The 13,417-nt window shown below is 39.4% G+C and overlaps 1 protein-coding gene across 1 annotated transcript in view; it reads left to right on the plus strand.

Annotated features, from left to right (window-relative positions):
- Nucleotides 1–13,412, plus strand: part of ripor1 (RHO family interacting cell polarization regulator 1) — a 45,569-nt gene extending 32,157 nt beyond the window's left edge. Inside the window, exons 15-22 of the mRNA XM_008294457.1 lie at nucleotides 2,522–2,642; nucleotides 4,336–4,471; nucleotides 5,923–6,072; nucleotides 6,150–6,308; nucleotides 6,412–6,608; nucleotides 7,140–7,223; nucleotides 7,445–7,535; nucleotides 8,787–13,412. Coding sequence (XP_008292679.1) covers nucleotides 2,522–2,642; nucleotides 4,336–4,471; nucleotides 5,923–6,072; nucleotides 6,150–6,308; nucleotides 6,412–6,608; nucleotides 7,140–7,223; nucleotides 7,445–7,535; nucleotides 8,787–8,884 — 1,036 coding nt within the window. The 3' untranslated portion in view covers nucleotides 8,885–13,412. The remainder of the gene's footprint in view (nucleotides 1–2,521; nucleotides 2,643–4,335; nucleotides 4,472–5,922; nucleotides 6,073–6,149; nucleotides 6,309–6,411; nucleotides 6,609–7,139; nucleotides 7,224–7,444; nucleotides 7,536–8,786) is intronic.
- Nucleotides 13,413–13,417: the final 5 nt, after the last annotated feature.

A 13,417-nucleotide genomic window follows, 5' to 3' on the forward strand; every position in this document is an offset into this window, starting at 1 on the left:
AACTAAAGCTGCAAGCGGCGATGGACGGGTCCTCGCCCTACGCTTGTCGGCCTTCGCGCACGGCGGGTTGTGGCGCAAACCTGCTCCGGGCGGGACTGTCATCCGGCATGTCGAGTTTGGGGCAGATCGGAGCAAGTGTGGCCTAGTTACGAGCCACTTCCTGTTTAGTGGCCGATGGTGGCCAGGTGGCGCTGTGGAGCCATTTTGGCAGTGACATGTCCAAGTCTCTTAAAATATCAAATTTTTCGCCAGTCCTGGTGTGCGTGGCGATTTTGGTGAGCTTTCGAGTATGTTTAGGGCCTCAAAAACGCGTGTCTTTGTCGGGAATAATAATAATAATAATAATAATAATAATCCGAGCAGTTCCAATAGGGTCTTCGCACCCTTTTGGTGCTCGGACCCTAATAATAATAATAATAATAATAATAATCCGAGCAGTTCCAATAGGGTCTTCGCACCCGTTTGGGTGCTCGGACCCTAATAACATATAATTAATTACGCTGTTGTGGAATCTTATTGTTCCTGTGGTGTCTGCTGCCATCTGGTGGAGGTAGGGTGCCACCACAGTACCACAGAATATTATTAGCAGTTAAAAAAATCTTTTTGTCATGGATTGTCCTGGTTGTGCTCATATTTAAGATATAAAGTTTCCATACAGAACAAGCAAATCCGGTTATTCATAGAGTGACATACATGATAAATACTTGTGTCTTGGTAAATGATGGTGACATGCTGTTTGCAAAGGCACCTGTGTGGTTTGCAACTGAAACGGGCAATTTGGTCTGATATTGCTGCATCTGTTACAAATGTAAACATGAATTTGGCCATTGAAAATTATGTAAACTTGGCTTTTTAGGGTCTCAGCACTATTAAATACCAGCATTGCGTTGTGGAGTTGGCATATTCACCTTACTGCCAGCAATGGGGGACGACTTGTATCTCCATAAACCTCTCTGCAACTTGCTTTAGCTCAAGCACACCAGCTCACCTACAACTCTGTTCAAACAAAAACTACTGTATACTATACAGTGGGAAGCTGTAATTCAGTCATATGGTTTTCCAGACTGTAGTATTAAGGTGGAAATGCTCAGTCATGGCATTGACTGCTTATTTCGCTCATGATGTGTCTCCCAGCATATAAAAAACACCATATGGACATGGTAAAAAAAAGTGAGTACTTGATTTTCATCAGAGGGAGTGTCGGTCTGTCACAGCACCCACACAGGGCGGGGCAGCGGTGGCTGACGATATACAATTGTAGGAGGTTTGTACGAGCAGCTAGCAGCACGTATTGAAGTTTGTGAAGTATGTGATTTGGAAAACCCTAAAAAACACACACAAAACCAAGTCACAAAGCACCATGGCCTTGTGACAATGCATAGCATCCATCATTAGTATACATTGCAAAAATTATTGACTAGTTGGAGTTTTGTAAAACCGCTGTCATCAAGGTTTTGCCAACGTTTAGGCCAACAGTAATAGCATTACAGAACACAAAACCAACAGACAAAAAATAGACTACAAGGAATGAAGGAGACAAAAATCACATTCCTTACTCCACTCCTTCATTACTGTTGTCAACAAGTCTCATCTGTGTTTCTCGGTTTCCATCAGTCTGTGGTTTTCCCTCCAGGAGTCTTCAATGGTGGTTTGCTTTTTAATTTCATAGTAGTAAAGAGTTACAGCACAAGCCCTCTCAAATGTTAGCAGAGAGAGCAGGTAAAGAAGTGAGAATAGAGCATTCACTTAATGCTGGAGCAGACATACTCAACAGTACATGATGTCATTAGTAGACTGTAGCAATGAGTGTGAGGGAAGACCTCCAAATTGCAAATGTCCATCACATCACTAAGACTTTAATAGTTTCTCCTCTTGTCCTCTTCCTTGCTGTGTGCTGAAGAAACTCTTTCAAATGTCATGCTGAAATGGAAAAGCTTTACTGCATCATTCAGACTTTGTCAAGCTGATTGTCTGCAGATTTCATCAGGATATGAGATCATTATGAAGCCTGGCATTAAGTTCAGCTGGTTAAGCAATCTGTTGTGGGTGTAATACAGCTCACAGGTCATGTATACCATGTCACATGCAGGTTCAAAGCCAGGTTAAGGGCTTACCCAGGTTTCAGAAATTGTGTCACGTTGACATACGCAAAGCGAAAAGGATACTTCCACATCATAACTGGAATACTCAAGTCCATGTTATTGTCAAATATATTTGAAAGGTGAGTTTTTTGAGGAAAGTCATCCCGTCTTCCTGTGAGAACAACAATATTCACTCGGTCATTTTTCAAAGAGATTTTTACCACCATGTCTTTTTTTTGCTTCTTGCTTATGCTTTCCCTTTTTTGTACTGTTATCTCAGATGAATGTATTTGCAATGTGGAGAGTCTGTTCTTTAAATGGAGGAACACAAAAGGTTTATAATAAACTGATTTAAATTTATTTAGATGTTGCTACATTTTTTAATGACTTAATTAAGGGAAGTCTACCATGACACTGTGCATGCTTGTGTATGTGTATAGGTCTCTGCAGGACAGAGGCTGGGACAGCCCCGCCCTCCCCACCTCCCCCCTCACCACAGGTTGCACCGCACTAGACTGCTGCCTAGTGGTCCATCTGAAGAACTGCAGTGCACAACTGTTGGTAAGAGAGCTGCCACACTCTGGGTTTCTGCCCATGCACACGCTGCTGTAATATAGTGTCTTTGAATTCTGTCTGTCACAGTTTCAGCTTAGCAGCGATGCTTGCTATGCTTGGTCTGCCTTGGACATGAGCAGTGCCATGGGGATTACTAGAAGATAAAGATATTGCATTTGTTCATTTCTATCTAAACAGCTCACCTATACTTCAATTGATAAAAAAAAAAAAAAAAGAAAAACATGTACATGTCAACCAGTATACTGATTGTTCATACATACACATGTACTATTTCATATATCTGCAGCCCATCAGTGCAGCTGCTGTGCGCTTTGTGACTGTTCAGTGTTGTGTATTATTTTTATTTAGGTGGAACCAGATTTGCGTAGGCTGACGTGGACTGTGTGTGTTGCTATTGAGTGACTGTGTGTGAATGTGTTCATGCTCAATCTAGAGCTTAATCATGTTTGTTTGCAATCAATAACACAAAGTTAATGTTAGTAATGGCTATGACAGTCATCATGTTTAGGGTGTAACTGAGGAGCAGTCTAAGTCTGAGAGTGTGGTGAGATGCATGGGGCAGTAGCAAATGTAGGAGAATTATCAGCCATTACTGTGATGATAGTTGTAACATGAAATGTTGTTAAGGTGGTTGCTGTGGAAAACTAATAGAATAGAATAGAATAGAATAGAATGGAACTTTATTGATCCCTTTGGTGCAATAATAATATAAGACTGGTCAGTTCTTTGTTGAACAACATTTAGTTATAAGACTGTATCATATTCATGTTATCAGAGGTGGACCACGATGGACCAGATTCATGCTACAGATTTATAGTTGTGTCAGGGTTGTTCTTCTGGTGATGACTGTACATAAATACATCTGGTTGTGTAAAGTTCAATTCAATTTAATATTATTTGTATAGTGCAGTTTACAGCACATGTTATCACATAGCGCTGAACAAAGTAAGATATAGACCTTACAAATTTAAACAGAGAACCCAACAATCCAAAGCAGGCTTTGGACTCCTTCTGAGCAAGTGGTTGGCAACAGCATAACAGCATCCTGAGCAGCCCTAACTATAAGCTTTATCAAAGAGGAAAGTTTTAAGTCTAATCTTAAAAATAGAGAGGGTGTCTGCCTCCAGAACCCAAACTGGGAGCTGATTCCATAAGACAGGAGCTGATAACTGAAGGCTCTGCCTCCCATTCTGCTTCTGGAAACTCTGGAACCACAAGTAGACCTGCAGTCTGAGAGCGAAGGGCTCTGTTAGGATGATACAGTACAATAAGGTTTTTAAGGTGCAATGGAGCTGGTCATTGAGAGTTTCATATGTTAAAAGCAGGATTTTGAATTCTGTCCTGGATTTTACAGGGAGCCAATGAAGAGAAGCTAATACAGGAGAAATATGATCTCTGTTACTGGTTCTTGTCAGAACTCTGGCTGCAGCATGTTGCATCAGCTGGAGGTTTTTGAGAGAATTATTGGGACCTCCTGATAATAAGGAATTACAATAGTCCAGTCTAGAAGTTATAAATGCATGGACTAGTTTCTCAGCATCACTCTGAGCCAGGATGTTCCTAATTTTTGCAATATTATGTAGATGAAAGAAGGCTGTCCTACAAACTTGCTTTATATGGCTATGTCCGGGTCAAAAATAACTCCAAGGTAAAGTGATGTACGGTATTTTGTTTGTAGCGTCTGGGCATGTTTGGTCCTCTGCGGTGTGGAGAGATGTATGCCTTAGACAGACTACTGAGAGAGGCTCGTGTCCTTGAAATCATCCGACGCATCACCAAGGACAACCCACAATGCCTCAAACAACCTGCTGAAGGTGAGTTATGGTGTTTGTACATCTATCTGGGCCTCTGCTGCTTGCCTGTCTGAATGTGCAGCCATCACTTCATATGCAGAGGAGCTCCTCAAAAAAAAATAATACATGATGGTGTTAGTGATGGAACTGTGGTAGCCGATGTAACGGGAAGTGAGAAGACAATGACTGCCCACCTGAACACACCTGCTTTTGCAGGGTGTGTGGCAGCTAGTGGCATAGGAAATATTGCACAGATACAGGGAAGAATGGACTCTACTAAACATCAGCAAATTCAGGATGCAGATGTCATGCACTCAGTCAAGAAAGTGAAAGTAGACAGACTGACTTCTACACGACAATCATTCAAAGCAGACATGACACAGACTAGACTCTTATGTTTATTTACAGCAAATTCCAACCAAGCACACTCACATTCGCACCTACGGACAATTTAGAGTCACTAATTAACCTCAACATGTTTTTGGACTGTCAGAGGAAGCCAGAGAATTTAGAATTTAGAATCACCTATTAACCTCAGCATGTGTCTAGACTGTGGGAGGAAGCTGGAGAACCTGGAGAGAACCCTGGGAGAACCCACGCTGCACGGGGAGAACATGGAGATTCCACGCAGAAAGATCTCAGGCGTCCTAACTTGGACGTGAACCGGGCATCTTCTAGCTGTGAGGTGACGGTGCAAACCACCGTTCACCGTGCGGACGCAGAAGTTTAGGGCCTTGTGATAGACAATAGTCCATAGAGGGAATAGCTGATCTTTGTAAAGTGCTGAATTGTACATCATTTTAAACATTGATCATTTTTAAGTTATCTATCATTGCTGTAGCAACACTTCTCTTTAAAAGAAAATGCTAAATGGATTGACATCATTAAAATGTTGTGCATTGTCACCTTAAAGCTAGTAGGTCCCTGGTTCACTTCCTGGTGTTTGCATGTTCTCCCTGTGCAGCGTGGGTTCTCCCAGGGTTCTCCAGCTTTCTCCCACAGTCTAGACACATGCTGAGGTTAATTGGTGATTCTAAATTGTCTGTAGGTGTGAATATGAGTGTGCTTGGTTGTCTGTCTCTAAGTGTGGCCCTGTGATAGACTGGAGACCTGTCCAGGGTGTCCCCTGCCTTCAACCTCAGTCAGCTGGGATAGACTCCAGCCCCCGGCGACCCCAGTGAGGATTAAGGGGTGTATAGATAATGGATGGATGGTTACACAGTGTTTTTCTGTGTGTAGAATGGATGTTAGTGCTAAGGGCTAAGAGATTCAGCAGTTAAGAAGTTAGGTTTTTTTCCAAGCTTCCAACTGCATCATTAGCTTTGAAAAAAACGCACCTTTGTGTTGAGATGTTTTTCACACAAGGTCAAGAATTAACTTCATGACTTAAATGTAAAAAATGTCATTAAACTTAAAAGTAATTTCTTCCTTTGTTTTTTTCTTTATGGTGTCCCATTCCCTCTCTTTTACAGTGATCCCACAGCTGGGTCAGTGTGTGGGTGCTGTGTCACTATGGCAACAGTGTGCTGGGCAGGGCAGTGTATACAGTGCCTCTGCTGAGAGTTTCCTGGCCGCACTCTCTGCAGTCTACTCCAGCAAACTGCCTGAGAGGGCGGACACAGGTACGACAACAGCTGTGTGTGTGCAGTACATGTTAGTGTGTGTGCCATGGTTAACACTTGTATGTGTGTTTGTCCAGTGTTCTTGTCTCTGGTTGAGCGTGTCCTGGACCAGAGGTTGCCAAGGCGAGGCAGCAGCAGAGACGGAGTGACGGTGACATTGTTCCAGCTGTGGGGTTACCTTGAGTCCAATGGCGTTAGTGACATGGAAACACACATCACTGAGCTGGCAGAAGAGGGTAGAGACACACACGCGCACACACACACACACACGCACACAAACTAAATAACTGCAGAAAAAACTGTGACAATAACTAGTAATACTCTGCCTGTGTCTTCCAGTGTGGTTGGTGCAGAGTCTGGCGTCATTTGACCAGGATGTGATCGTCCAAGCTCTGCGCCGTCCTGCAGAGTGCAGCCTGAAGAGAGAAGGACTTCACGCTGTGGCCAAACTACTGAAGGACCCACGGGGCAAAGTGTCAGCCTCTGCAAGCTCTGTACTCAGAAGCCTGGTTGCTCAGCCCAAACAGAGAGAGCAGGTGAGATGGATCAAACAAACAGAGTTTCACCAAAATATTGCAAAGAATATATACTTTAAATTAATTATAAAATTCCCTTCATTTGAACAATTTTGAAATACTGAGAATGTCAGTTGATTAAAATTGGGTATTCATTGGTATTTGTTATGCATAAAAATATAAAAGCATTTTAATGGTATTTGAATATTTTAGTGTGAAGAACCCAATGATAACAGAAAGGGCAACTTGTAATCAGGATATGAAGTCAGTGTGGCATTTTAGAGTGTCATTTTGACATGGTTTATATACTTGAGAACACACAATTTTGTCTTGTCTATATTGATGTTATCTAATATCAACACGTGCTGCCTGTACAAGAAGAGAGCTTTTCTGTGGTAAGATAAAATAGAACCCCCATATTATGATTGTGCAAAGGTATTACAGCAATGCAGCATTAGATTAGGCAGTACATGTACTGCAGAAGCCAGCAGTCTTGTACTTTGTTTATCAGAAATGGTACACTTTGTAGTATGTCCTTGTTCTCCTCCTCAGGCTTTGGTCAGCTGTCTGGAGCTGCTGGAAGATGAGAATGTGGACACTAGAGTCTGTGGATGCAAGGCCTTAGCTTGTCTCAAGGTACAAACAGACACAAAGCTTATACGCCTGTACGAAGCTCTTCCATCATGTTAAAATACTATTTTAGGCCAATATTGATCTAATTTATAACAGGAAAGTGGTAAAATGTGAACAACTGTCTTAAAATCTTGTGTGTATGCAGCCTGTCTGTTTGTCTGTACTTTATAATACGGTGTGTCTCTATCACAGTGACCACTGTATTCCACCTGTTGTCATTTCAGGCCAAAGAAAGCATCGATCAGTTAGTGTATCTTTGTCGGACAGACAAGGAGGAAGTCCGAGAGGCTGCCAAACAAACACTGCTTGTGCTGGGTAATAACAACCTTCATATTACTTAGAGTAGAACAACTAGATAATTAGTACAGTATGCAACAGAAATGAATGCAGCCCTATGAAACATCACTTCAATATCAAATAATTCAAAATTTGATCCCGTTAATGTAGCTACAAGACTTTTAAGCTGAACAGGGAACTATTTGCTCTAATGTAAATAAAAATGATTTTATTAAAAAGCACATGAGTATCCTTGGCATGGAGGATTGCTTAAAGTTGTTGCATACATTTCTACAGAGATGTTTTATCATTCTTCAGAACTATTTTGTGCCACCTCCATATTAAAATACTCCCAAAGTGTTCTATTGGATTCAAGTGACTACTAGAGCACTAGATGAGTTGATAGAATGTGAGGATACACTGGTCAGCTTCAGGCCCGATTTTTTTTCACTGATCATGTGACATGCTACTTAGAAGCTGATTTTGGTGCTTGTGGCTGCTTACTTTTTGCAAAACCTGACCTACTTGACATGTATGACATCACAGTAAAAATGTTCTAGTATCGGTCAGGATATTTCATCACTTGGTGTTATTACATTTGCAATAAGTTAATATCAAATTTCACTACATTTTTAGACGTTTTCAGTAAATTAATTAATTATTGGGTGCTACAGGAAGAATTAAAAAGCACTGTTCTGATGACTGCAAACCTTGTGAGTGTGTATAGCAATATTTCACTCACATGAAATTTATCTTGCCTTGAAAAATCATTTTAAAATCCGTTCGGAAACTATCTTGGAACCAGTGTAATGAGGTTCAATTATAAATCATAAAGGCTGTCTGGGGTTTGGAGGTTTTTTTTAGGTGAATGCTAAATTGATTTATTATTTCTTAGTAATTTGTAAATGTGTTTCACCTACACCTCTAGTGCCAGTGAGAATAATAGGTGGTAGCAATAATGACCAAAACTGTGAAAATAGGATGGCTGTAAAGATATAACTGGATGACATTGGAGGGATTGATCCAAACTTTGATGTGTATTATTGTTCCCATGTGAGACAACCATTTCTTATATATCTACTCTAACTATGGTGACTTAAATATTGCTTTTTTTTCATCCATTCATTTCTTTTTCCATTCATTTATATATTTCATTCTTGTTTTCTGCCATGTGACTTTGTTCACCACAAATGTCTTTGCAGAGGATTCATGAATTTATTGATTTGTTCATTCTTTCTTTCACGTCTTCATTTTTTTTGTTGTTGTTCTTCCATTCATTGTGTGGAGCAGGAGAGGAAGGGAAGATGGCCCACAGACATGTGGAGACGTCTCAGGACAGCCTACCAAGACTCTTTGCTCCTGGAAGCATGGCCAGCACAGCTTTCTAACACTGCACACACAGACACATCTACGCTGGGTGGGAACAAAACACAGTTTGACAACCCTATTACTACAACTAAAATGTGTAAAGACACATATAATATATAATATACAGCATATACACTGTCAGAGAGGTTGCAAAAAACTCACAAGGACAACAACTCTACTTAACACTGGGCGAATATTTAAAATTAGAACACAGAAGTTTAATAAATGTGTGTTAACTACTGTGAGCAAATCAATGGGTTGTAAAGATGTTCAGAAAACTGTACCATGTTCCAACACACAAATACATCACTCTGAAGTAAGGCAAGTCTAGAAAGCTATTTAAAGCATTGTTAAATAATTTACATTTCCATAGCCTACCAGGGGTGACAAATGTACAAAGTATAGTTTCTTGTATTTTTGATATTAAGGTATATTTCATTTGATTCTCTTGTGAACTGTAGTTTTGACTGGCTATGTGATGAACCAGAAGGCTTACATAGAGTAAATATTCTATTTCCCCCCAGATTTGCTAGCCCTTCCATTACATAAAACTACTTTTCTTGATAGATTCTGCTGTCTCTAGTTTAGACGCAAAGGCTGTGTAAACAGTCCTGCTCCAAATGGACAGCCTGTTCTGTGAGGTGACCTGCCTAAAAACTGAGCATTAATAACAGTTACTGGCCTTACTCTTGCAGTTCTGCTTCCACTACCACTATAGGCTCTACTTCAGCTTGTTGATTTAATGTTTTACCACTTAACTGTGGTTACCTGTATGCAGTACTTGCACCTAGGCTGTAGTTAAGACCACTTCAGACAGTTTTGAGACAGCCAAGTCCATTGATAGCATATCAAGACCACACCTCAACAACAAAAAACAAAACAGTGGCCATTCTGTACTTTTTATATAGTTGTTTGTAAATCTGCCTTAATCTCTCATTCACTTGCTAATCATAATTTGTAATAACCACTGTTAGAAACAAATCAATATTAGAAGAAAATATTCTTGCAAAATGTTCCTATTTAATTCTGAAAGTGTGATGTCTGGCAACACTTGTATGCACTTACATGTTTAAAATGAGGATGCATGGTTGTTGCATGGAAAAGACATATTTTGGAAAATGAGCACTTGTCAATAGCCATTTAAAATGCAGTGTCCCTATGAAGAGATGACAGTTGGCTGACTCTCTGTTGGCCTGCTGTGAGGCAAGAATAGTTAAAAGTATGGGTCCAAACGCCCGACTTTGAGAGATAACTGAAAACACATTTGAAGACCAAAGATTGACAGCAGACTCAACACTACAGCTTTGACTTGCACCACTACAGAGCACTGAAGAGTGGACTGACTAAGACATGTAGAAGAAGTCATCATGTCCTTTATTATACTGGTTAAGGTAACTGGAAAATGTTGGATCTGTCAGTGGAGCTGGAGTCAAATAGTTTTTTAAAGGAGCTTGTAACAGGTGAGCAGGTCGGGCTTCACTGTGTTGCTCAGCATGATGTATCGTGGCCGGTAAAGAAAGGGAACCCTGGATACTGTAGAGCCAGCAGTTCAAAATGCTGCAGTCACCAGCCAACAGAATATTTCAACTGACAGACCTGCACAGATAATGAAAAAAAAAAAAACATGATCTGTTCACCAGATCTGCAACACCCCAGCTTCTTGCTAATTGACTATGACATGTCTTCTAAATCAAAAGACAAAAGTGTGTTGCAGGCCTGATAATGTTGTCAATGTTTGGGCAACCATAAAAAAAACAAAGGAACTATAGAACACACTAGTTTGAGACTGTTGATAACTTGAGTTGTTTCTGTATAGAGAGTGGTTTAAGCAATTCAGTGCCATTAATCTTTATAGTTCTAATCTGTTTCTTATTTTTATGGAAGTATATATAACTATATTGAATTTTCTGTCATTTTAAACAGTATTAATTGAGCAGAGTCTTAATTTGCCACTCATTTTGTTTAATGTATCATCTGCTGTAAAGGGGTTCGGTTTTGTGTGGAGTCACTGAATATTTGCATTACTGTGACAGATTGCTGTGGAGGATTGTCTCAGTTATAGATGATTGAGTAGAGATGAACTAGTCCATCCAGGTCTGACATCACTTCACTTCAAATTCATATTAACATTTAAACCACCAAGTTGCACATTGGAACCGCAATATCTGACTTTGAAAAAGAAGTTTCATTTGTCTCTGTTGTCTGACTGTTGACATCCCTAAATGTTTGACCCAAAATACGTGTGTTAGAACTTGGGCGGATTTCAAGTAAACATGCCCAGACATGAGATCAAAAATTATTGAAGCACCATACATATTTTTGTCATTTACTACCATATCTTTAAAACATATTCTCAATAAGGCTGCTGTCTATTTTCCAAAGTAAGCACATTGCATTTAGCAAAGAAAAACATTGAGCTTGTTTTGTACTTGTTGACCTTATAACTGCAAATTCTTTTTTTTTCTTGTTTTTTTTTTTGACTAAGCAACTTAGAATTACAAGATGAGTATCATTCACTGACAAGTTAGTAAGTCATAATTACAAGATCTGCAAATATGATGTGGCAACTTCATATTCCATGGTAGTTTCCCAGTAATTGTAAAATAGGATTTCTTACTTTCATACCTGATCCTACTTTCATTTACAACATCTACAACAATAATGTAACAGAATGTACACACAAAACAGATACTGAGTGCGCAGATTACCAAACACAATCAAATTTCACCATTATGTAAGTTGTAATTCATGCTCTGTACTTTCAAAAATGTGCAATATCAAGTTATAACATTTTTTTTTTCATCAAAGGCAATATTTCTAAACAAGTGAATAGATTCACACAACATGTTGAAAAATCCTGCAATGTTAACTTCATAATCCAGTGATTTATCAACAGACCTTGCCTGTGAAAATGCCAAAGTGTCCAGTGTTAGTACAGCGTTCGGGTTCTGATCTCCTACTGTATACTAATACTGTGATGAAGACCAGACGTATCAGTGTTGACAGTGCTCTGCTCTGGCTGTAAAATTCAAATAAAAGAAGAAGAAATTTGTACTTACAGGAAGCAGTATGTAATGGACAGCTACTGTATTTGCTCGGCTCTAGTGATGGCAGATTTTGTGACTCGGCAAATGTTAGCATGCAAACACATTAAACGTAGTTGGCAAACATTATGCCTACTGAACATCAGCATGTTAGCACTGTAATTGTGAAGATTTTTGCAAACTGTTGGTAGCATTGAGCTCCAAACACTGCAGTGCCTTTGTACAGCCTCAAAGAGCCACCAGCCTGCTGACAGTCTCTACAGTCCTGTTGTTTTCTATTGTGTGAGCTTTCATACTGCTGTTTGCAATCCCAGGTTCATTAGCGTCATACAACACACAGCAACTGTAGGCTGACTGTTGACAAGTTTTAACCGTACCTCACTTTACAATTTTTCCCCGATGTGTGAACATGCCACATACTGAAAACTGTAGTTAGAATTAGTGTTGAGTATGCAAATGGGAAACACGTTTTGTCTTCAAGCCGGGGGGGGATCAGGTTCCTAAAGCATAATATGCCGACCCTGTTTACATCCCTTAAAATTACTTGGATGCTCATAGCATCATACAAGTGTACTGAGAAGCTGCTTCTTAGACCGCTCCGACAAACAAATCAGGAGTAGCTGCGCTTGCAAGTATCTGACCATCTTTGTAGAGGTTCAAACCATGGCTCAAAACATTTATTTGAACTTTGAAGAAAAAGCTATGTTTAAGATTGAATGTCAGAAATAGGAATTAAATCATCAGAACTTGGACAAACATAATCTGAAAGTAAGTTCAGAAAGTTGAAGAATTCTGACCTTTTTCCTTAATGAACTCTGAGCTTAATCTCAGATTTTAGTACTCAGGGATTCATCTCAGAAGTATTTTTTCACATAGCCCTAATTCTCTTTTATTCATCATAGATACATTTTTTTATTGAAGTCAATAATGAATCATGCATGTACTATTGTGTGCTGAAAAGAACTCACATTCGTATATTATTTCAGCTGCTAGAGGTGAGGAGAGATGTGAAAATTTGACAGTTGTATAGTGTGTTTAGTTTGGATGTTTTGCTATATACTATAGTAGAAAAAGAAACAGCATTGCAATGTTGCTAGAATCATAATGTAGGACTGGTGTTATGTGGGGACATACTGTTTTTGTATATGGAGGCTACCACTGTATTTATTGTATTTACCACTGTTAAAATTCTATAAGACAAGACAAATTTGCAGCTATGCCTCTGCATTCATACAACATCTCACAGTTTTTAAGTGCCTCAAGGTCTGATAACAACAAAGATGCAATACGACTTAGATGAGATACTTTATTTAAGAATGAAGAACAGTGAAACAGTGAAAAATCACTGCAACGCATTATATATATTTTTCCACAAGCTTGATAATTGTGCTTGGAAACAAATTGTATGTTTTTTTCTTTTGTTTGTTTTTTTTCTTTTCTAAAATGTATTTTCAGGCATTCTTGTGTCAAATATATGCAAGCTATTAAAATATGTTAAAAATGTCTCAT

The sequence above is a fragment of the Stegastes partitus genome, unplaced genomic scaffold (assembly GCF_000690725.1).
Source record: "Stegastes partitus isolate 25-593 unplaced genomic scaffold, Stegastes_partitus-1.0.2 Scaffold964, whole genome shotgun sequence".
NCBI lineage: Eukaryota > Metazoa > Chordata > Actinopteri > Pomacentridae > Stegastes > Stegastes partitus.